This window comes from Microtus oregoni, unplaced genomic scaffold (assembly GCF_018167655.1).
Source record: "Microtus oregoni isolate MIOR12 unplaced genomic scaffold, Mior012 000153F_001, whole genome shotgun sequence".
Classification (NCBI taxonomy): domain Eukaryota; kingdom Metazoa; phylum Chordata; class Mammalia; order Rodentia; family Cricetidae; genus Microtus; species Microtus oregoni.
In genome coordinates this window covers 60,923-85,234 of record NW_024544805.1, presented here as the reverse complement: position 1 = coordinate 85,234, position 24,312 = coordinate 60,923, and the positions used below count along the sequence as shown (strand labels likewise).

The window sequence follows — 24,312 nt, the reverse complement described above, 5'->3', positions numbered from 1 at the left end:
CTGCGGTTTTTTGTGGCACACATAAACAAGTACAAGGAAAACTGGGCTGAAACCAATGTTGCAAAGTCAAAGAGCACACTGTTTGCTTGTTGGTAGGTTGGTACCCATAAACAAAACAAAAGAAAAATGACTGCACAAAGTAGTTAGAACCTAAGGTTTCTATTGCTGAAACAAACCATCAAGGCCTCTTTTGAGATGTGATCTGTGAGTGCTGGTAGGTGCTCCAGGACTGTGTACAGAAAGAGCTGTTTTAAACAGGCCCTCTGTGTTTCTAATATGTGCTTTTTTTTTCTCTGAAAGAATGGACAAAGAGCAGCAGTCAGAGAATTCGAGATCACCCCTGAAGAAAACAAAACTAGTTAAAATCGAGAAAAAGAAACGTATTGGGTCTCCCTTGCCTCAGCAAGCTGAAAAGAAAAGAAAATCATCTTCCCCTAGAGTTGCTGAAGAGGAGATGTTCAAATGTGAATGCCGCTACTGCCAAGCTTGTATGGGGACTACGTCCGGAGTCTCTGTGGGGACCAGGACAGAAGCAACCTCTCATTCACCCTTCTCAGAAAAACTGATACAAGACTTCCATAACCTGACACTCAACCCTCGTTCCACCCAGCCCCCTGTTCTGCCAGAAGCAATGCAGACAAGTGAAAACAAATTGAATTTTCAGCGGAAAAACAAAAAGGGGTTTCAAAAGGTTCTCCCCAAATGGACAGAATAACTTTGGCATTGTCATCCTCATGTGAAGAAGATCAGAACCTACACTATCGTGCGTTTCAACATCACCAATCCCTAGGGTGATATGGTTTTGGTTGCATGGTCAGTAGGAGTATCAGCATCCAGCCTGGTGACAATAATACTTTCAGATGACAAGTTTCAAGTCTATCCCACAAATATAGCTGCCTTTTTCTTAGTAGTTTTGACATCCTCCCTGGGGCATTCTGGGAAGAGATACTCTTTGGCAAGGGCCACCACACAGCAGTAGTTCTATACTCCCAATGATGCTGTTTCCAAAACTTGAACAGGTTTTGACTCCTCCTTCCTTATGTTGTTGCCAATAAAGGTAGAACATTGATGTAGAGTGTATGTCTTTCTGTTTTCAAAACTGTGTCCATTCCATTTTATCGTTTGGAACCCAGAAGAATCACCAGGACTGACTGAGGTTTGCGTTCGTGCATGCGTGTGTGTATGAAATTTTTGTTTCAAATCCATTTTATCAATATGATGAAATATAATTCTTGTTTATCTAAAAATAATCAGAACATATTCTTTATGTAATTAGTCCCCCAGTTGTTTACCATACATGCTACACAACTTGAATACATGTTATAGACTGGAAGCAGGGCACTGGCACTGATACACAGGGTGTTTATACCTCTCTGTCACTGTATCATGCATGTAAATTCATGCAGTGATCACTGCACTCAGGTTTCATCTCTTCTGTCAGAAAAATTTTACTCATGTGAAGGCGTAAGTCACAAACAATGCCACACCAGTTTGGAATTATGATTAATAGGGTGGTATTTATTTAAAGGGGAAAAAACTTACAGATCTCTGTCCCAGACAACAGCCCTCTATGCAACCAGGAAGGGAGTCTAGTCACCAGTGGAGCAGGAAGTGAAGAGAGCAAGGAGAGGGAAGTGGCTGCTTTTTTAAAGGGAGAGAGACCACGCCCCAATGGGCTGGTATCTCAGCGGCTATAGGCTGGAGGAGTGGGAGGACCTCCCGCAACACTCATGCTGGTTTTTTATGATGACACCCAGCAGCGTGCTTCAACTGGGACAGCCATTGCATTGTTTGCTAGTTCCATTATCATTTCATTTCAGCAATGTCATAAAAAAATGGTCGGGGCTGGCCTTTTCCACTCACCACCATACTCTTAATTCTATACACTTGATTGCATATATCAAGATTCCATTTTGTGGGAATATCGCTTATGAGCACGCTGCTTGCCCAACATGTGTGGGCACCTAGATTTTATTCTCCAGCACCACACACACACACACACACACACACACACACACACACACACCTCTCAGTTGCTACTACTTTTCATTGCTGTGTACCATACCATGATATGCGTGTGCTTTCAATTCTTTTTTCCACTCACTTGTTGGGGATTTTGGTTTCCATATTTTGGCTAGCTACTACAAGTAAAGCTTCTATAAGCAGGGAATGCAAAGCTTTGTGTGGAGAGAAGTTTTCTTTAGGGCAAAGATCCCAAAGCACAGTCTCTGGGGGACAGAGGCATTCACTAGGACAAAGACCCTAAACTACAAACCCTGGGTGACATGACAATTATAGATTTTCCTTAGTTTCATTTAAACATCCATCAAAACCACTTGTAAAACTCTGGAGGCCTGATCTGGGTGGTGATGGCATATGTCTTTAATCTCAGCACTCAGGAGGCAGAGGCAAGAGGATCTCTGATTTCGAGGCCAACTTGGTCTACAAAGTGAGTTTTAGGATAGCCAAGGCTGTTACAGAGAGTTACCCTGTCTTCAGAAAAGAAAAAGTAAGAGAAAAAGAAAAAGAAGAAAGGATCTCAGGGGTCCTTCTGTGACCTATATATTAAATATAGGATATAGAATATGAACTGTGGGAACAACACCTGCTATATATATCCAATATGCAAATGTTTTACTAGCCAAATAAAAATACTGCCCCCTTTTCCTTCAGTAACTGTGGGAGACTGAACAAACATGGCAGCATATGCTATACGCTATAAGTTTAGAATATTGGAAGTGCAAGAAAATAAAAAGCTTGATCTAGAGACAAATCAATTTTGTAGTGTTCACATGACATCAGAGGGCTCTGAGTTCAGTCTCTATTAAGTCAATGAAACAAATAAAGAATCCCAAAATTTTATGAAGTTATATACAATCAAAATTAAACCATTAGAAGTTATTCATGTTTGATATATGTAGAACAAACACACACACACACACACACACACACACACACACACTCACATTTCACTGGGGCAATGCATACCCCTAATCTGGTTCCATATACTTGCTGTGCTATTGTAAATTTCACGTCCCCCTTTACTGGACTCTGCTGAGTGACAATTACAGAGAGAGACAATTTAAAATGCATCCTATCAAGGAAGATATATTATTCACTGCTGCAACATTTTTGCCATTGTTTTTTATTTAATTTATTTAATTTATTTATTTCTGTCTCTTCCCCACCACCGCCTCCCATATCCCACCCCCTCCCCCAATCAACTCCCCCTCTTTCATCAGCCAGAAGTGCAATGTACACACATGCAAGTGTTGGCATGTGTGTGCTCATGTGATTTCGTTTTAGGTATAGGGCCCGGTGAGATTTCCACCATCCATGCTGGCATGTCAACTGATGTTGTCATTGTGTAGGTCTTGTTTAGGTGACCACAGTGTTAAGATTTTTATGGGTTCAGCTTCCCTGGCACATATAGAAGACACTTTTTCTTCGCAGATGTCCTGGTCCTCTGGACCTTACAATCTTTCTTCCCCATGTTTCAGAATATTCCCTAAGCCTTTGGCATAGGGGTTGTGTTGTTGATGTATTTGTTGGGGATGTGCCCCCACAATCATTCTCCCTGTTTTCCCAAGTGTGCATTCCTGTAATAGCCTCCCTCTGCTGCAAAGCGAAGCCCCTTCGATGAAGGGTGAGATGTACTATGCTCATCTATACACATAAGGATAAGTGTTTAGAATGCGCTTGGAAAGTGTCCTGGTCTAGGAAGTGGCAGTAGTGGGCTGCCCTCTAGTACCCATGCCCTCACTATATTCTAACACTTTGCTGGTTTGTTTTGTCTTTCATGTTTTTTTTTTGTTTTTATTCTTCTCATTGTATATTGTTGTACTAGGTTTTAGGACTCTTTGTTTCCTTGTTTTTTGAAAAAGGGTTTCTCTGTAGTTTTGGAGCTTGTCCTGGAACTAGCTCTTATAGACCAAGTTGGCCTTGCACTCACAGAGATCTGACTGCCTCTGTCAGATCAGGCTAGATCTAGACCTAGATAGAGGTGGGCGGTCCTTGGGCTTCCCACAGGTCAGGGAACCCTGATTGCTCTTTGAGCAGATGAGGGAGGGGGACTTGATCGGGGGAGGGGGAGGGAAATGGGAAGTGGTTGTGGGGAGGAGGCAGAAATCCTGAATAAATAAATAAATTAAAAAAAACTAAAATCAATCAAAAGAAATGGAGAAGGACCCTTTATACTCATAACAGGAGCAATACACCAGGATGAAGTCTCAATCCTTAATATCTGTGCCCCTAATATAACAGCACCCACATATGTAAAAGAAACATTACTAGAACTCAAATCACACATCAAAACCCACACTGTAATAGCAGGAGATTTCAACACTCCTCTCTCACCAATGTACAGGTCAAACAGACAGAAACTTAACAGAGATATAAGAGAACTAACAGATGTAATGAAGACATTAGACTTAACAGACATCTATAGAACATTCCACCCAAACAGAAAAGAATATACCTTCTCCGCATCTCATGGAACCTTCTCGAAAATTGATCACATACTCGGTAATAAAGCAAACATTCACAGATACAAAAACATTGGAGTAACCACCTGTGTCTTATTGGATTACCATGGAGGAAAGTTAGAATTTAATGACAATTCCATCCCCAGAAAGCCTACAAACTCATGGAAACTGAATAGTCAACTACTGAACCACCTTTTAGTCAAGGAAGAAATAAAGAATGAAATTAAATTAAATTGAATTCCTTGAATTCAATGAAAATAAAGACACAACATGCTATAACCTGTGGAACACTGTGAAAGCATTGCTAAGAGGAAAGTTCACAGCACTAAGTGCCCACATAAAGAAAATGGAGAAAGCTCACATTAGAAACTTAATAGCACACCTAAAAGCTCTAGAAAAAAAGCAGACTCACACAGGAGGAGTAAAAGACCGGAAATAATCAAACTTAGGGCTGATATCAACAAACTAGAAACACAGAAAACAATCCAAAGAATCAATGAAACAAAGAGCTGGTTGTTTGAGAAAATGAGCAAGATTGACAAACCCTTATACACACTAATCAAAAGGTGGAGAGAGAACACTCAAATTAACAAAATCAGAATTGAAAAGGGGGACATAACAACGGACACTGAGGAAATACAGAGAATCATTAGGTCTTATTACAAAAGGCTGTATGCCACAAAATTGGAAAATGTAAGAGAAATTGACATTTTTTAGATAAGTACCATATACTAAACTTAAATCAAGACCAGGTGAACAATTTAAATAGACGTATAAGTCACAAGGAAATATAAGCTGTCATCAAAAACCTCTCCCCCCCCCAAAAAAAAAGCCTAGGACCAGATGGTTTGAATGCAGAATCCTACCAAAACTTCCAAGAAGACCTATGTGTTCTACAAAATAGAAACAGAAGAGCCATTGCCAAACTCTTTTTATGTAGCTACAGTCACCCCGATACCAAAACCACACAAAGACTCAACCAAGAAAGAGAATTACAGACCAATCTCACTCATGAACATTGACACAAAAATTCTAAATAAAATACTGGCAAACTGAATCCAAGAACAAATCAAAAAAATCATACATCATGATCAAATAGGCTTCATCCCAGAGATGCAGGGCTGCTTCAAAATATGCAAATCTATTGATGTAATCCATCATATAAATAAACTGAAAGAAAAAAACCATATCATCATATCATTCCATGCTGAAAAAGCATTTGACAAAATTCAGCACCCCTTTATGATAAAGGTCTTGGAGAGATTAGGGATACAAGTATCATATCTAAATATAATAAAAGCAATATACAGCAATCTGAGAGCTAACATCAAATTAAAAGGAGAGAAACTCAAAATCATTCCACTAAAATCAGGAACAATACAAGGTCTACAGAGCTAGTTCCAGGACAGACTCCAAAGCCACAGAGAAACCCTGTCTCGAAAAACCAATAAATAAATAAATAAATAAATAAATAAATAAATAAATAAATAAATAAATAAAAAGAATCAATAGACCTTCTATACACAAAGGATAAAGAAGCAGAGAGGGAAATCAGAGAAACTTCTTTCATAATAGTCACAAACAGTATAAAGTATCTTGTGGTAACAATAACGAAGAAAGTGAAAGATCTATTTGACAAGAACTTTTAGTGTTTGAAGAAGGAAATTGAAGAGAATACCAAAAAATGGCAGGATCTTTAAATGATAATCAACTTTATATGAAAAAACAAAAAACCTAGGATAGCCAAAACAATCTTATATAATAAAGGAACTTCCAGAGGCATTACCATCCCTGCCTTCAAGCTATTACAGAGCTTCAGTAATGAAAACAGTTTGGTATTGGCATAAGAAAAAGAGACGCTGACCAATGGAATCTAATTGAAGACCGGGTATTAATAAACACACCATTGAACACGTGATTTTGACAAAGAAGCTAAAATTATACAATGGAAGAAAGAAATCATCTTTAACAAATGTTGCTGGCACAACTGGATGTCAACCTGTAGAAGGATAAAAATAGATCCATATCTATCACCATGCAGAAACGTCAAGTCCAAATGGATTAAAGATCTCAATATAAATCTGACCACACTGAACCTGATAGAAGAGAAACTGGGACATAACTTGCAATACATGGGCACTGGAGACGACTTCCTATGTATAATCCCAGTAGCACAGACAATAAGAGCAACAATAAATAAATGGGACCTCCTGAAACCGAGAAGCTTCGGTGAAGCAAAGGACACTGTCATTAAGACAAAAAGGAAACCTACTGAATGGTAGAAGATCTTCACCATCCCCCCATCAGATAAAGGTCTGATCTCCAAAATATATAAAGAACTCAAGAAACTAGATATTACAATTCTAAATAACCCAATTCACAAGTGGCGTACTGAACTGAACAGAGAATTCTCAACAGAAGAAATTCAAATGGAAAAAGATACATAAGGGCATGTTCAACTTCCTTTGCTATCAGGGAAATGCAAATAAAAACTAATTTGAGATACCATCTTACACCTGTCGGAATGGCTAAAATCAAAACCATAAATGATAACCTATGCTGACACTCATCCATTGTTGGTGGGAATGTAAACCTGTGTCACCTCTTTGGAAATCAGTGTGACAGTTTCTCATTAAATTTGGAGTCAAACTACCTTAGGATCCAGCAATTACACTCTTGGGAATACACCCAAGAAATGCCCAATCATACTATAAAAGCATTTGTTCAACTATGTTCATAGCAGCATTATTTGTAATAGCCAGAACCTGGAAACACACTAGTTGCCCTTCAGTGAAAGAATGGATAAAGAAAGTGTCACATCAACACATTAGTACACTAATCAGTGATAATAAAAATGACATCTTGAATTTTGCATGCAAATGGATGGAAATAGAAAACACTGTCCCAAGTGAGATAACCCAGACCCAAAAATACAAATGCGGTATGTACCCACTCATTAGTGGATTCTAGCCATAAACAAAGGACATTGAGCCTCTAGTTTGTGATCCTAGGAAAGCTAAGCAATAAGGTGAAACCAAAGAACAACATACATAGGTTCTCCTGGAAATTGCAAGCAGAGATGATCGTCAGGCAAAAGTTGGGAGCATGGGCTCACACTCTGCCACTGGTTTGTGCTGTGTGTCTTTCTGCTGCTCTTTCTCTTTGGCCTTCGCTGATCGCAATGGAAGAAGAAATTGCCGTGCTCCTCATTGACAATGACTCTGGCATGTACAAAGCTGGCTTTGCTGGCGACGATGCCCCCAGGGCCATGTTCCCATCCATTGTCAGGCGCCCCCGACACCAGGGCATCATGGTGGGCATGGGCCAGAAAAAGTCGTATGTGGGAGACGAGGCCCAGAGAAAGAGAGGTATCTTTTTTTTTTTTTTTTTTTTTTGAGTGAAAGCTCATGATTTTATTGTCTTCATAACAAGGTCAGCTTAAAACTGAATCATTTGGCCCTTTCTCTTCTTATCACCACCCAGTTCAAAATGCTTGCATCTCTTAATAGCCAGCATCCTCTTCGATCACTGGAAGAGAGGTACCTTGACCCTGAATTACCCCATCGAGCACGGCATCATCACCATTTGGGAAGACATGGAGAAGATCTGGCATCACACCTTCTACAACAAGCTGCGTGTGGCCCCTGAGGAGCACCCGGTGATTCTAACTGAGGCCCACCTGAACCCCAAAGCGAACAGAGAGAAGATGATGCAGATAATGTTTGAAACCTTCAACACCCCAGCAATGTACGTGGTCATTCAGGAGGTGCTGTCCCTGTAAGCATCTGGGCGCACCACTGGCATTGTTATGGACTCTTGTGACGGGGCCACACATACAGTGCCCATCTATGAGGGTTTAGCCCTTCACCACGCCATCTTGTGTCTGGACCTGGCTGGCCAGGACCTGACTACCTCATGAAGATCCTGACTGAGAGGGGCTACAGCTTAACCACCATGGCTGAGCAGGAAATCATGCATGACATTAAGGAGAAGCTGTGCTATGTTGCCCTGGATTTTGAGCAGGAAATGGCCACTGCTGCATCATCCTCTTCCTTGGAGAAGAGCTATAAGCTCCCTGTTGGCCAGGTGGTCACCATCAGCAATGAGTGGTGCTGGTGTCCAGAAGCTCTCTTCCAGCCTTCTTTCCTGGGCATTAAGTCCTGTGGCATCCACATGACTACCTTCAACTCCATCATGAAGTGCAACATGGACATCTGTAAGGACTTTTGTTGTAGGAGCTGCGGGGCTGCATTCCACCACCCAGCTCCCGCCACCGGCTAGCTTTACCTGAAATAACAACACACAAATTGTATTCTTTTAAACACTGCTTGGCCCATTATATCTAGCCTCTTCTCGGCTAACTCTCGCACCTGGACTAGCCCATTTCTAATAATGTGTGTAGCACCCCAAGGTGCGCTTACCAGGAAGACTCTAGCCTACGTCCATCCTGGGTTGGAGTTCATTGCGTCTGCCCTGGAGAGGGGAGCATGGCCTCTGAGCTCACTTCCTCTTCCTCCCAGCATTCTGTTCTGTTTACTCCACCCACCTATGTTTTAACCTATGAGGGCCAAGCAGTTTATTTATTAATTAACCAATGACCTTCCTCCATCTTTCAACTCCATGATGAAGTGCGACGTGGACATCTGTAAGGACCTGTACGCCAACACAGTGTTGTCTGGTGGTACCACCATGTACCCAGGCATTGCCGACAGGATGCAGAAGGAGATCACAGCCCTAGTGCCCAGCACGATGAAGATCAAGATCATTGCTCCCCCTGAGAGCAAGTGCTCAGTCTGGATCTGCAGCTCCATCCTGGCCTCACTGTCCACCTTCCAGCAGTTGTGGATCAGCAAGCAGGAATACGAAGAGTCGGCCCCTCCATCGTCCACTGCAAATGCTTCTAGATGGACTGAGCAGGTGCCAGGCATCTGCTGCATGAGCTGATCCTGAAGTATCAATTTGCCCCGGCAAAGGTACATACCTCATGCTAGCCTCATGAAAGTGGAATAAGCCTTTGAAAAGAAATTTGTCCTTGAAGCCTGTATCCAATATTAGCACTGGATTGTATAACTTGTTGCTGATCTTTGGCCTTGTATTCAAGTTAACTGTTCCATTGGTACATGTTTAATGCCCTGTATAAATCTTGATTTAGTCCTTAATCATGTGGTTTGGTCACTTGGTGGCTGGGGAGAGTGAGAGCATGCTGTGGAAGAGAAATCCCCCGCCTGGTGGATATGTGAACACCATGCAGTGATCTGTGCAGGGTATTAACTGACTGCTGACTTCCAGGATTTCTTGAGGCTAGTTACCACTTCCGTCTTGCCAGTTAACAGCATGGGAAAGTCCTAGCCTTAGGACCCAGTTCTGGTGTTTTCCCTCCTGACCGCTGTGGGTTGTTACTTGCCTTGAGTTGGGAATGTTTGCATTGACACCTGTAGTTAGGTACCAATTTGATTTTAATTTTAGAGTTTGTATCTGTCAAGCAAGAGCCCTGATTTAACTCTCCAGAAAGAACAAGCAAAAGCAAAAATAAAAACAGGGCTCAGGTTCCCCTAGTGTCACCTGTTAGCCCTTGAAGCCTTTCTTTATAGCCCATTTCCATTCCTTTCTGATGTTTGCCAATGCGAAGAATGTTTCTCTGCAAGGCACTTACTTCACCACCACCACATGTGGATAAGATCCAGAGTGAGAAATAGGAACCAATGAACAGAGCACCTACAGAGCAAGACCAGAAAACTGCCAGGAAACATTTCAAGCATTATGACTCCAGAGGCCTGGGTCCACCTGCAATATCACAAAGATTAAAAGACAAGACAATATGCCTCCTCCAGAGGCCAGCCACTGTGTTGCAATAGGCCCCAAGGAAAGCAATTTAGTTGAAACAGAAGACAAGGACTGGAAAGCAGAAGCTATAATATCTTCATAAATCTTAAAGAGGATGCAAATAAATGTATTAATAAAGACCATAAAATACAAATGGTTGAATAAAATATTAAAAATATTTCAAGACAATGAAGTAGAACTTAACAAAGAAGTAGAATAGCTAAGAAAACCCAAACTGAAATAATACTGAAAATGAAACCTCAGAATCAAACAAAAACTTCAGAGGCAACACAAACTGATTAAAAGACAAAGAAGGAAACCAATTTCCACCAAGAGCATTGATCCAAAAATATTCAATAAAATACTCAAAAACCAAATCCAAGAACATATCAAGAACACCATTCAACATGATAAAGAGGGCTCCATAACAGAGAAACAGGGACGGTTCAACATATGAAATTCCATCAATGTAAACAACCACTAAAAGAAAAATCCACATTATTATCTCAATAAATGCTGTAAAAGCCTTTGACAAAATCAAACACCAACACCCTTACATGACAAAAGCTTTAGAGAGATCAGTGATACAAGGGACATATCTAAACCTAGTAAATGCAATATACACCAAGTCAATAGCCAACATCAAATTAAATGGAGAGAAATTCAAAGCAATTTCACTAAAATTAGAGACAGACAAGGCTGTCCACTCTTCATATCTATCCAATATAATACTTGATGTTCTAGCTAGAACAATAAGAGAACAAAATGAGATCAATGGGATTCAAATTTGAAAGAAAGAAGTCAAAGTATCATTACTTATAGATGATAAGATGGTATACATAAGTCACCTAAAAAATTGTACCAGAGAAACCCTACATCTGATAAAGAACTTCAGTGAAGTGACTGCATGCAAAATTAACTTTAAAAAAGTAGCCCTCATATGTACAAACAATAAACAGTCTGAGAAAGAAATCAGGGAAACAATACCCTTCACAATAGCCACAGACAATATAAAGTAACTTTCTGAAAAGAGCACCAATAGTGTAGAGCACCAACAGCGTAGGCACTAAGATATACAATAAATGGGACCTCATGAAACTGAAACGCTTCTGTAAGACAAAGGATATAGTCAATAGTATAAAATATCAGCCTATAGAATGTGAAACAATCTTCACCAACCCCACATCTGACAGAAAACTGATATTCAAAATACAAAAAGAAATCAAGAACTAGACATTAAAAAATAACTCAATTAAAAATGGTGTACAGATCTAAACAGAGAATTCTCAATGGAGGAATATGAAATGGCCAAGAAACAAAGAATTTTTCAACACCTTTAGCTATCCGTGATTTAAAAATTAATGTATTTGAGATTCCATCTTATACTTGTTAGAATGGCTAAGATCAAAAACACTAATGCGAGTCTACACTGAAGATGATGAGGCAGAAGGGGAAAACTCTTCCTCTGCTGGTGGGATTGTCATCTTTTACAGCCACTTTGGAAAATTGAGACTTGATCTTGATCTATCTCAAGACTTCCTGGGCATGTACCCAAATGATGCCTAAGCATACCACAACAACACTTGCTCAACTATGTTCATAGCAGCTTGTACATGGATGCTTCTCTCCCACTCACCAGTGATGTGAGCCCACAGGTAAGAGACCATTGGATAGACTCATGGGAATTTGTACACTCCATATGAGAAACTCCACTTGGACAACATAGGGAAGACTTGTATTTTGCATAGTCATTGTCAATTAAGTAGAAATCTTGTGAAATCGTGACATTTCTCCCTTCCATAATATTCCAACAGTGTATAAATCATTCTTGAAACCTGACTTTTCCTGTATGAGCAACCTTTTTCCACACTGTGAAGCCCTGGTGGGAAAGTATTCACTCAGCCAAACTTTTGTTCTAATGGTCAAATCTTTTTGTTTATCTCCCACAACTATCCTTACTGACAGGATTTATTGACAAGAAAGGAGTCCTAAGCAGGAGGCACTGGACAGAGACAATTTGTCTGTTCTTTTTGATAAACAAGTCTGCATAGCCCTAAATTCTCTAGCATCAGACTCAGGAAGATGTAATCTACTGGCCTTTTGCTCTAAGGTAACAAGCTATTAATATTCTATATTTACTCCTCACCTTGGTTTCAATTAACATAAGATCATAGCCCCAGGAAATTAACTGTTTATGCCCTTACCCCTAGAGATAATGGAATAAGGCTTGAGTCACTAAGCCAGTCCCAGAGGAAAAATTCCCTTCTCACCTGGGTGCAGTAGGCACCCCATTAGATCTGAAAGCAAAGTCTCCAAAGAGATTTGCATTAATACAGCCAGCTAGATTCTGATGCAAATGAAGCACTTTTGTCTTTGTCCCAGGCCCACAGGTTACTAAGGTTACCAAGGCTGTGTTCCCAGGCACCCAGCAAGGGAGCAGAAATGCTCAGAAAGTGCAAGAGCACTGCTGTGTTTTTCTACAATTATTAATCACAAACTTCTAGTTTAACTAGTTATGCTTAAGAAATGTAGTCAGCACACAAAAACTTCCTTTCAAAATTTTGTATTGAATCAAAGTCCCATTCTTAACTAATCCTCCCAGTAACTACTGAGGAGCTCTACACCCATGTGTCTTCTTAGAAGAAAGGCACCTCCTTGCCAGGTTCAACTGGTCATTGCGGTTCTGTGAAATGCATGCTTATTAACTGTTTGTATACAAACTGAAAACCATGTGGGATGATTAAAACTATGAAGTAAAAGCCCTATCACCGACTCCATCCAGTCTCTTCTGAAAACCCGTCATTTGTGAAAGTTCGTGTCTGGCCTTCCAAAAGAAAATGCCTCTGAGTTCAATATTAAAGCTTGCTTTGGCAGATAGATTCCATATCAGGCAGCCCTTTAGGAAAATGCCAGCAGAGAGGGTGAAAGCTCTAGTTGGGTATATGATGTCACCACCACTAACTAGATTCATTTGCCTCCAAATGTGGTCGATTGAGTCCCATATCCCCAATCCTGCATTTACTAGTTGGTGTCTTCTGTTGAACTTTCTGGAAAGTCCAAGGCAGAGGTAAGAAGCTGAGAGGCAGAGGGACCCTTTGCTCCTCAGGGGCCTCTACAGGTCTCAGGTACACAGGTCACCCTATTCATACCAGCTCCCTGATGATAGGTCTTTTCTTCCCCTCCTGTGTGTCCCATTGCAGGCCTTCCCACCTCCTCCTTGCTTGCAATGAAGACTAAGGACTCTGTCCTCTGGGACCTGTTAGGAACCTCCAAGATTTATTGAGTGCTTCCAAAGAACCTCCTGACACCTCACACTAAAGCTTCCTCTGTCATACTCCCTGCACAGCCTGAGAGGGCACTCACAATGACTTTGAGGCCTTTGCTGTAGTCATGAAACCTACTGCCAGACCCACCCACAAGCCATCTGAATCTCAAAAGTCTCACTGTTAAAGTGGGTGATCTTAAGGATTTCAGTTTGAATGTTTGTTTGCTTGTTTTCTTTCTGAGTGTTTGTTGTTTTGAGACAGGGTCTCATTATGTAGCTTTGGCTGTCCTGAAACTCGCTCTGTAGATCATGCTGGCCTCAAACTTACAGATAAGTACCTGCCTCTGTCTCCTGGGTGCTGGAATTAAATGTGTGTACCACCATACCTGGCTTCAATGTGAATCTTTGTATGTGCACTAAGCCTTCATTGCTACCCTGCCTTCTGGTAAGTTTTGGTGTGGTATAAAGACTTGCCCAGTGACATAGAACAAAATAATCCCTGCTTGATTTCTACAGCACCTCTCTGCTTGCATTAATCTGTTATCTAACTAGGCAAAGCAGAGCAGTAAGGGGACACAGTGGTTACTGCATTTCCCATTGCTCTTTAGATGTCCTTTCACACCTTGGGTCACTTTTAGACCTACTTTACCCCACTTATTGTCTTCTGTTAAAATGTCTGCCCTTTTGCGCTACCATCCCACACCAATTACTTTCAGAAAATTGTGTTTAAAATGCCAAGTAATGCTTGTCCTTCTGCGACAGATCACAGGAAGCTGTCTCTCCCTCCAGCCCTGGGATATAAAGCCCCATTTATCACTGTTCAATAATTTTAAGTGCTGTTAAATTCTGAAACTGTTAGTGCAATCTGGAGATTTCCTTGACTCTACTGTAAATGTCCTTTGAATGTTCTCTTCATGTGATTCAGACTCCCAATCCCGGACTTCTGCCTGTCAGCCTTATGCGGTTCCCATTCAGAAGCCTACCATAATGCCTTGGTTGTACCCTGGTGTCTTGGAACAGTGCACAGATGCCTTGTGTAGACTGCAATGCACAAACATATATGTGCCAGCTCCAGTTCCAGAAGGTGCTCTACCTGCCAGGGTATTTTCAAATATCTTTAAGATATTTATGTCAGGGTTTGTATTTTGCCATTGCAGCCCTGGATATACACCTCAGAAGGCTCTACAGCCATTTCTTCCATGTCAGAGGGCAACACTTGCCCTGGTGGCCCAGCGGGATGGCTGTCATTGGTACACTCCACAACATTCCATTAGCATGAAAGGTTTGAAGTCACTGATGCAAAGACATTTGCTGCATCCCCATTCCTGCTGTATGAGCTGGCAGCTTGCTTCTCTTTCTGGGTCGGCTTGCCCTCTGCTGTTGTAATGTTAGGTCCATTAGAAGAACATCCATTGTGGTTTGTTCTTGCCAGTTTGGGGTCTGGGATTTTGTTTTTTCGTGACACCCTGGGCTAAGCTGGTAGTTTGAAGAGGAGATGGCACCTGAGACAGCAGCTCATGGAGCAGCATCTGCTGTCCCTGCAGAGGCAGCAGCCCTTGTTGTAGCACCAGTGACAGCAAGGGGCAGTGGAAGAGTTCTTGGACCACACAGGCTGAGGCAGAAATGATGGGGAACAGGAGGAGAGGATGGAACAAGGAACAACAGAAAGGCAGAGGACGCAGAGCACTGATGCTGAAGAAAGACAGAAGGCTGAGAAAAGCCAGGGGTAGAAAAGGGTGGTATCTACCTCCCTGAAAGTGTTTGAGGACTCTGGAAGGGCATTCTGGAAAGGCCAAAGGTCTTGGCATTCTAGGTCTTGCACCTGTGACAAGAACTTCTCTCAGGGGACAAGGGTCCCAACACTGAAGACCCTAGAGCCTGGATGTTCGGCTCAAGTACCTGAGCATTCTAAGGAAGAAATGTAAAACTTGGGAGGGCTCCCTACTTCTGCTCCACACTGCTGCTGGAAATCAGGGATTGTAAAGGCTCAAATGTCCCACAGACACCGGACATTAAATCCTTGAGGAATAAGTCTCCAGCAAAAGTGTTGGCAGTCAAGAGTCTCTGGATTTTTAAGCATTAAAGAGAATTTAGTACTATTATTCTGTTTAATGGAAACTATATTAAACTTCACACTAACATTTCTTTATATCCATATATTAGTTCTTATCTCAACACTCACAAAGAAAGCCACCATTTGAAGTAGATGGCAATTAACACCGGAACCTCTAATGGTCAGAGAATAAGAGACTTGGAGGCCCCCAAGACCGCAGAATGGGTCATCTAAAGCATGAATCTGTCCATTCCAAGTCTCAGGGACCAACAGGGAAGAAAGGAAGGAACAATTGTACAAGTCAGGAGCGGGCCTTGTTGAGTTCCTGAAAGAACATCCCCATTGTCTCAGTGTGTGGGTGCACCCCTCATGGCCCTGAGTTCCTTGCTCGTGCTCTCTCTCCTTCTGCTCCTGATTTGGACCTTTGGGTTGTAGTCTGGTGCTCCAATGTGGGTCTCTGTCTCTGTCTCCTTTCATCGCCTGATGAAGGTTAATATCCAGGAGGCCAGCTGGACTGGGTCTGAATAAGCATGTGATAAAACCGGACTCACTGAACATAGTGGACAATGAGGACTGCTGAGAAGTCAAGATCAATGGCACTGGGTTTTGATCCTACTGCACGTACTGGCTTTGTGGGAGCCTAGGCTGTTTGGATGTTCACCTTACTAGATCTGGAAGGAGGTCGGAGGTTTTTGGACTCCCCACAGGGCAGGGAACCTGGTTTCCTCTTTGGGCTGATGAGAGAGGGGCAGTTGATTGGGGGAGGGATATGGGAGGCGGTGGTGGGGAAGAGACAGAAATCTTTAATAAATAAATAAATTAATTAAATTAAATTAAAAAAAAGAAAAAAAAAGTCAGGAGCGGTGGATGTTTGTCAAGAAATTCCATTTGCGGGACATGACAGCACTGTTGCCCATATGAATTCCATGGCAGCTGTGCCCACATGCACAACACATACACAAGATCAAACCAGGAAAAGCTTAGCATGGATTAGGAAGCAGCTCATGAATTTACAAGCCTAGCTGAGGAGCTCTTAGCAAGTGATTGTTATTGGGGAAGAACACACCTTTGTAAGGGTTTTGGCTCCTGAGAAGTGACCCATGCGCCAATAGACATTCTTAAAGCCATGCAAACACAGGCAGCATTACATGGTCTTACGAGGATGTTAAAAATTACGTGTAGTTGGGAGGGAAATATGGCAGGAAGGGAAGAACAGCAATTTCATGATGGGATTGATCAGAGAAAATTCTATACACGTGTGAAATTATTGAATGATAAAAGTGGTTAAAGGCCATTGACACTGAGCCTAATGATGCGTTCTCAATCAGATTCCGTGTGGAATCAGGAACGAGGAAGCTACAATGAGTTGTCTTCCAGCCACTGCACATAGGCCATAACATTTACCTGAACACTGACACACAGAAAAATAAATAAATGTAATTTCAATTTCTTAAAAATATATTGAACATTACACTAATTTAGGAATATATTCTTGTATTTGTGGACAAGATTACTTCACAGGAAAGCTTATGCTTGGAGAAATTAACAGATTTCAAAATTCTTTCATTTTCTTTTTTTCCCCCCAATTTCATTTTTTATTTTTTAATTAATTAATTTATTTATTAAAGATTTCTGCCTCCTCCTCGCCACCACCTCCCATTTCCCTCCCCCTCCCTCATCAGCCTGAAGAGCAGTCAGGGTTCCCTGCCCTGTGGGAAGTCCAAGGACCTCCCACCTCCTTCCAGGTCTAGTAAGGTGAGCATCCAAACTGCCTAGGCTCCCACAAAGCCAGTACGTGCAGTAGGATCAAAACCCAGTGCCATCGTTCTTGACTTCTCAGCAGTCCTCATTGTCCGCCATGTTCAGAGAGTCCAGTTTTATCCCATGCTTTTTCAGACCCAGGCCAGCTGGCCTTGGTGAGCTCCCAATAGATCAGCCCCACTGTCTCAGTGGATGGGTGTACCTCTTGCGGTCCTGAGTTCCTTGCTCGTGCTCTCTCTCCTTCTGTTCCTGATTTGGACCTTGGGATTTCATTCCAGTGCTCCAATGTGGGTCTCTGTCTCCTTTCATCGCCTGATGAAGGTTAATATTCAGGAGGATGCCTATATGTTTTGCTTTGGGTTCATCTTCTTATTTAGCTTCTTTAGGATCACGAATAGGAGACCACTTCCTACGTATAACCCCAGCAGCACAGACATTAAGGGCATCATAGAATAAATGGGACCTCCTGAGACTGAGAAGCTTCTGTAAAGCAAAGGACACTGTCACTAAGACAAAAAGGCAACCCACTGACTGGGAGAAGATCTTCACCAACCCCGCAACTGACGAAGGTCTGATCTCCAAAATATATAGAGAACTCAAGAAACTAGACCATTAAAGGCTAATCAACCCAATTATAAAATGGGGCACTGAGCTGAACAGAGAATTCTCAACAGAAGAAATTCAAATGGCCAAAAGACACTTAAGGTCATGCTCAACTTCCTTAGTGATCAGGGAAATGCAAATCAAGACAACTTTAAGATACCATCTTACACCTGTCAGAATGGCTAAAATCAAAAACACCAATGATAGCCTTTGCTGGAGAGGTTGTGGAGCAAAGGGTACACTCATGCATTGCTGGTGGGAATGCAAACTTGTGCAACCACTTTGGAAATTCTTTCATTTTCGACATGTGGCTAAAGCTATGTCAAATGGGTCTGCTTTGTGCAAATAACTGAGGAAAGTCACACACAGGCTAAGTATTTTTCTTTTTACAAAATAACATAGTATACGAATCTCTTGAATAATTTTACTCATATAGCATCTGTATCATGATGATATTATTTGATTTAGACATGAAATATTTCATTATTTTTTCACTTCTAGAGTATTTCTCCGTTAAAGAAAAACTTTACATTAAATATTAAGTGCAACATCTTGGGCATTGCCTCTGATGCAGTTAATTTTCCACTTTAACTTATTATAACGAGATAAGTCAGGAAACATTTGCAAGAGTCACCGGAAATAGATCCAGCCAGTGATGTGTGTTAACACTTCTTTGTCTGGGCGTGCCCTTTGCTTGCTATATCCAGCTACATTTTTGTAGACAGTTTAATTGAAAAGTGTTTAAAGAAAGTACTATATCTGACCATGAAGAATTCTCTTAGACAATAAAGCAATACTGAAAACTAGGAAAAAATAATTGAACTCTGACAAATATATGTCTAAAATCCTACCAACCATCTTTAATATAGTAAATGGTCAAGATGATCTCTATAATAGTATATGAAGAATATTCAGGAATAATACTATCAAATATAACAAACTAATTATTTGTGGAAAGAGTGCATGGGGGAAGATATAAGGAAATGAAGCAAGAAAACACTTTTAGACAGTTTCTGCACACTTCTTTTTGGTTAACCCTTACACCAACCCCTCCTTTTCCCATTCCCATTATTCCACAAGATGCTTGAGCCGTTCTGACACCATGATTTCTGCTCTCCACTTTGGTGTTATCAGTATTGTGCTCTTTTCTGTCCTTCGTGCAATCTTCTCCAAACTCAAGGTTGTGTTTCTAGTTTCTTGGGTCCCAAATGGACTCTAAGATAAGCACACAAAGCAAAATAGTCAAAGCTAGGACCCACATAGGAGGGAAAAAATGTCCTTTTGGAGGTGGGGTGACCTTACTCAGTATAATTTGTTTCCAGTTCAATTCATTGACTTTCAAATAGTCTTATTGAGGAATGATTTAAATCATGTTAAGGTATGTCTGTGGGGTTATCTCAATTGTTAGTGAATGCAGTAAGCTCCAACCCATTGTCACTCCCTGGGCTAGGCGTCTAGAATGCATATGTGAAGTGGAAAGCCAGCTGTAAGCAAGAGATCAAGCAAGAAGGATATCTGTGTTTATTCTCTCTCTGTTCTTGACTGTAGGTGAGATGATGATCAATTTCCTGTATTGATTTCCCACAATAGGGGATGAATCCCCGGATCTGTAAACCAAAGCAAACTTTCATTCCTGAGTGCTTTTGGTCAGGGTGTTTTATCACAGCAACAGAAATGAAATAGGGGCCCATGTACCTCAGTCTTGACTCCCTTGTACAATGTGGAAGACAGAACTTCGTGAGGGAGACATGAGAGGGCTCTGAGTCTTTCACTGAGGTGAAGAAATGTCCTTAGTTGTGCTGTGAAACCTAAGCAAAGGGGGTGCCTTCTGAAGTGATCTTAGAAGATACATTCATTGGAAGGGTGTGTATGGGGGTGAGGGAGCTGTGCTAAAGTGGCCTCATTGCTTGCAGACGTTTTAAGAACCCTTGACCATCGAGCATGCCAAAGTATGGCTAGCATTCTCATATGCAAGTTCACCTTAGACTCTGGAGTTGTCGATTGACGATAAGCATGTGTTCTACATATGAGGCTTCCTAGTCATCTTTGTTTGCCTTGTTCAAACTCCACTCACTCCTTTCACACAGAAGAGGTCATATGACTTGTATCAGAGGTGGAATTTTTCAGTTACAATGCAGATTAGAACTCAATGTCTGGCTCAATTTTATCTTCTGGTCTTCAGATTGCCTGAATTAGGTCCCTTCCCTGCACACAGAATTTTCCATATGAATGTCATTCATTCCCTTGTTCATTTGCAAAGTGGTAGTAATCCAACAGCCTGCTTTCTTGGGTGACTTCTGACTCAAGAGTGTGCAGTGTTTGGTGGGATCAGTAGAGCAGGGTCTGCCCTTGTAAATGTGAGGAGCTTTTGGGAGTTCAAAGTCTAAAGTCTTCAGTGGGCTTTTTAGGGCTTGTCAGTTTTGGTTAGTAAACAACATCATTTAATTCCTGGGGTGCAATGGGTATTAAGGGTGAATTTCATTACATTGTTGGGGATTCAGAAACGAGTATCTCTGAGGTATATAGGAACAGAATTGGATGAAAAGCCAGCGTTGAAGATCAAAAAATGCTGAATTCACTAGCTTTTTACCTTGGGAAGCATTATCGAGTTCTATAGCATGCATATTGCTCATCTCTGTTGACCACACTGCTTCCTTGACTCTGAGGAAAACATGCAGATTTTATTAAGGTCTTCAACAAAGTATAACCTTGCTTTTGCCCATGCGTCTAGGCCACATCATTGTTTAGAACCTTTGGAAACGTTAAATGGTGAGATTTTCTTCCCCAGATTCTTCTGAAATATCCTTTTATTTTATGGAGTGCATGGACCTGCAGGGGTGGGCCCAAAACAAGTGCTTGAGTGTGTTGAGAGTGCAGAGAAACATGCGTGGGCTTTGTGTGGCTGGAGAGACGGGTCATCAGTTGGGATCAGTAGCTTCTCTCTCAGAATTTGGACATACATATTGTGGTGTTTTTCTCCACCTGTAACTCCAGTTGAAGAGCATGAATTCCCTTGTTGTGACCTGCACAGGCACCTAAGTACTCCTGGTGCACATAAACTACACTCAGGGACACATAAATCATCCATCTCTTTTGTTCCCTGGTTTGTTTGTTTTCAGTGCAGTGTTTCACTGTGTAGCCCTGCTTATCCTGGATCTCAGTGTGTAGACCAGGTTGGCATCAGATTCACAGAGATGCAAGTCCCTCTCATTTCCTTGTGCTGGGATTAAAGATATGTGCCACCTTCTGAGCCAAAAAAATCTTTTTTTTTTTCCCGTAATGCATTGTTCTTCATATAAGGTTTGGCATTCTGAAAATACTTGTCTGGGAGCAGTCAGAACATGCTAAGGGTCATTCATGTGTCAGTTAAATTTTGGAGATCTTGAAATATTTCAGGCATTCCATGTTCTGAGAAATTAACTCACTCTGAAACTGAATTATAGGAAGGTGTAACTATCTCTGCTAGGAATGCTGTTTGGGCTGTCAAAAGGGCAAGCCGATCACACAATAGACAAATTCCCCATTGGTCCTGCATTATAAACATTTCCAAATAAAAAAATTTACCTCAAGGCCATTCTCACAGCAAGAACATTACAAAGTCCAGGCTTTGTAAGTGGGAGGACAGTTTATTTGATGAATAGCCATTGTGGATGGTGGAAGACCTGCCTAGGGAGCTGAAGGTAGTCTGTCTTTGCCACTTGGTAGCATAAGAGCACTCTTCCCAAGGTCTCTTTTCTAGCATTGCAGTTTATTTCTCTAATCTTTGTTTTGAAGCCAGGAGGATCTAAACCTCATAATAATTTTCATTGCATTGTGGTAGCACTCTGTTTTTCAGTTACTGACAAAGTGAATCTTTGTTTTGCCTATGAATCACTTGATGTAGATTAGATGGAAAGTGAAGATATCACAAAAGTAGAAACAATGGCTTCCCATCTCAAACTGTACAAGTATGTGATGTTTTGAGTAAGAATAGCTCCAATGGGCTCATATACTTACATGCCCAGAATTTAATTCCTAAATCCACTTGGGAAGGATTAGGGGGTATGTACTATGTGTGTGGACTTTGAGGTTTCAAGTCCCATGACATGCCCATCCTACCTCTCTGTCTGTCTCTGTCCCTCCCTCCCTCCATTCCTCCCTCCTTCCCTTTCTCCCTCCCTCCGTCCTGGTTGTATGTCAAGCTCTCAGAACTTGTTCCAGTACCATGTTTACCTTCCTGCTGCCACGTAGCCCCCATGGTGGTCTTGGTCGCTGACTGACCTCTGAAGCTTTGCATTTCACTTTTGTAAGTTGCCTTGGTCATGGTTTCATCACAACAATGGAAAAATCTAAGACAACATTAGTATTTTTCCAAACAATACATAATGTTGACATTTATTAACTACACTTTAAGGTTTTCAAAGTACTTGGGAAATATAGGTATTCCATAAGAATCAAGAATGTCATTTTTAGCCAGGAGGTGGTGGCACACACCTTTAATCCCAGCACTCTGGAGGCAGAGACAGGCGGATCTTTGTGAGTTCAAGGCCAGCCTGGTCTACAAGAGATAGTTCTAGGACAGGCTCCATAGCTACAGAGAAACCCTGTCTTGAACCCCCCCCCCCCAAAAAAAAGAATATCATTCTTTTTTAGGAAAAGCACAACTGATATAGTCTGAAGACTATTAATAGATGACATATCATTTAGATTAGTTGAATTTCCGTCTGCATTCTTTTTTTCATTCTCACTTTGTTCTTGTGTGGTTGCCTGTCCATCTGTTGATGGAGGAAGGTCATTGGCTAATAAAGGCACTGCCCTGGCCCATTTTATTGGTTAGAGGATAGGTGGGAGGAGTAAACAGAACAAAATGCCGGGAGGAAGAGGAAGTGAGCTCAGACTCCACAGCTCTGCTCTCCTCCTGGGAGCAGACCCCTGAGAGAGACACCATGCCCCCGGCTCCTGGGCAGACACACGCCATGAAGCAAGCCGCCAGGTTAGACATGCTGAACCTTTCCCGGTAAGACCGGTGCTCACCGATTATTAGAGATGGGTTGATCGGGATATCAGAATTAGCCAGTAAGGGCTAGGGCAGAAGGGCCAAGCAGTGATTAAATGAATACAGTTTGTGTGTTGTTATTTCGGGGCATAAGCTAGCTGAGCGGGCGGCTGGGGTGCTGGGGGAGCGGCCCCGCCGCCCTTATTACTTCATATGGCTCCCCACGTGAGGGACTAAATCCACTTAAAAAACCTGAGAAGGCTTAAAAATAAGGGAGAGAGAGTTTAACACAGATTTTTGCTGTTTGTTGGTGGCGTGCTGTAGAGAGATTTCCTGATTCGGCAACAATAGCAGAAAAAATGCTGTGTCATTTTAAAGCGCGACTTCCTGGGGCTGTGCTGCCATTGCGATCTCTGTCTGGCTCCTACAGGAGACAGAGCTTTTGAATAGAGCATTTGGAGTAAAGTGCTACGATTTGTTTGATGACAACTAGACTCGCTGTGTTCTTGGGTCTGCTCTGCCTGTTAGAGGCAAGCATGCGCTTTCTTCTAAGAGAAGCTTCCTGACTCAGCTTTAGCTGCAAAGCCTGCAGCTCATTAAGAGGTCCTGCCACGAAACACTTAAATGGTGTTGACGAAAAGCTGAACACATGCTTTTCGGTTTTCAGCAGCAGCAGGAAAAAACCTGTTGTTTAAAAATGCCGGCTTTCTGGGCCATCCTGCCAGGGCAAACTCTGACTGTTTGAGGCAGGAGGGCCGGCTACCTAGAGAGGACTTGAGTGTTGTCTGTTGTAGCTCACTTGCTGGCAGGGACCTTGAAATGCCATACAGTTGTGGCAGTAAACATGGCTACAGCCTATATATCCGCCATGAGGCTGGAAAGCTAAGGAACGGACTGGATCTAGCTGGCAAAGCCACGCCTTTAGTCCTACTGAGATTGCTTGGTAAATTAAAGATTCATGTGGTCAGAAAAAGAGAGATATACAGTAAAGAGAGATTCAAAGACAAAAAAAAATTTTTAAATGGTTTACAGTGTGTTAAAAATATATGCAGACTAAAAGTTGAAGTTCTTAAAGTAAAAAACAAAAAAAAAAAAAGGAAGAGAGTTGTTATGTGTGGTAGCACACGCCTTTAATCCCAGTGCCTAGAAGGCAGAGACAAAGAGATCTCTGTGAGTTCAAGGTGTAATAGTGTACACCTTTAATCCTGAATGCCTGGGAGGCAGAGACAGGCGGATCTCTGAGAGTTCAAAGACAGCCTGGTTTACAGAGTTACTTCAGGTCAAAGATACAGAGAACCTGTCTCAAAAAGCAAAGAGTTAAAAGTAAAAATAAACAAAATAGAGGTTA

General features: G+C 41.7%; 1 protein-coding gene and 1 pseudogene across 1 annotated transcript; both read left to right on the top strand.

The window, feature by feature from the left end:
* The first annotated feature begins 301 nt into the window (after window positions 1-301).
* Window positions 302-715, top strand: LOC121445019 (protein FAM156A/FAM156B-like). Its single transcript, XM_041646998.1, has one exon. The coding sequence runs from the start codon at window positions 302-304 to the stop codon at window positions 713-715; it is 414 nt and encodes a 137-aa protein (XP_041502932.1).
* A 4,357-nt stretch (window positions 716-5,072) lies between these two features.
* LOC121445018 lies at window positions 5,073-9,388 on the top strand (annotated as a pseudogene).
* Window positions 9,389-24,312: the final 14,924 nt, after the last annotated feature.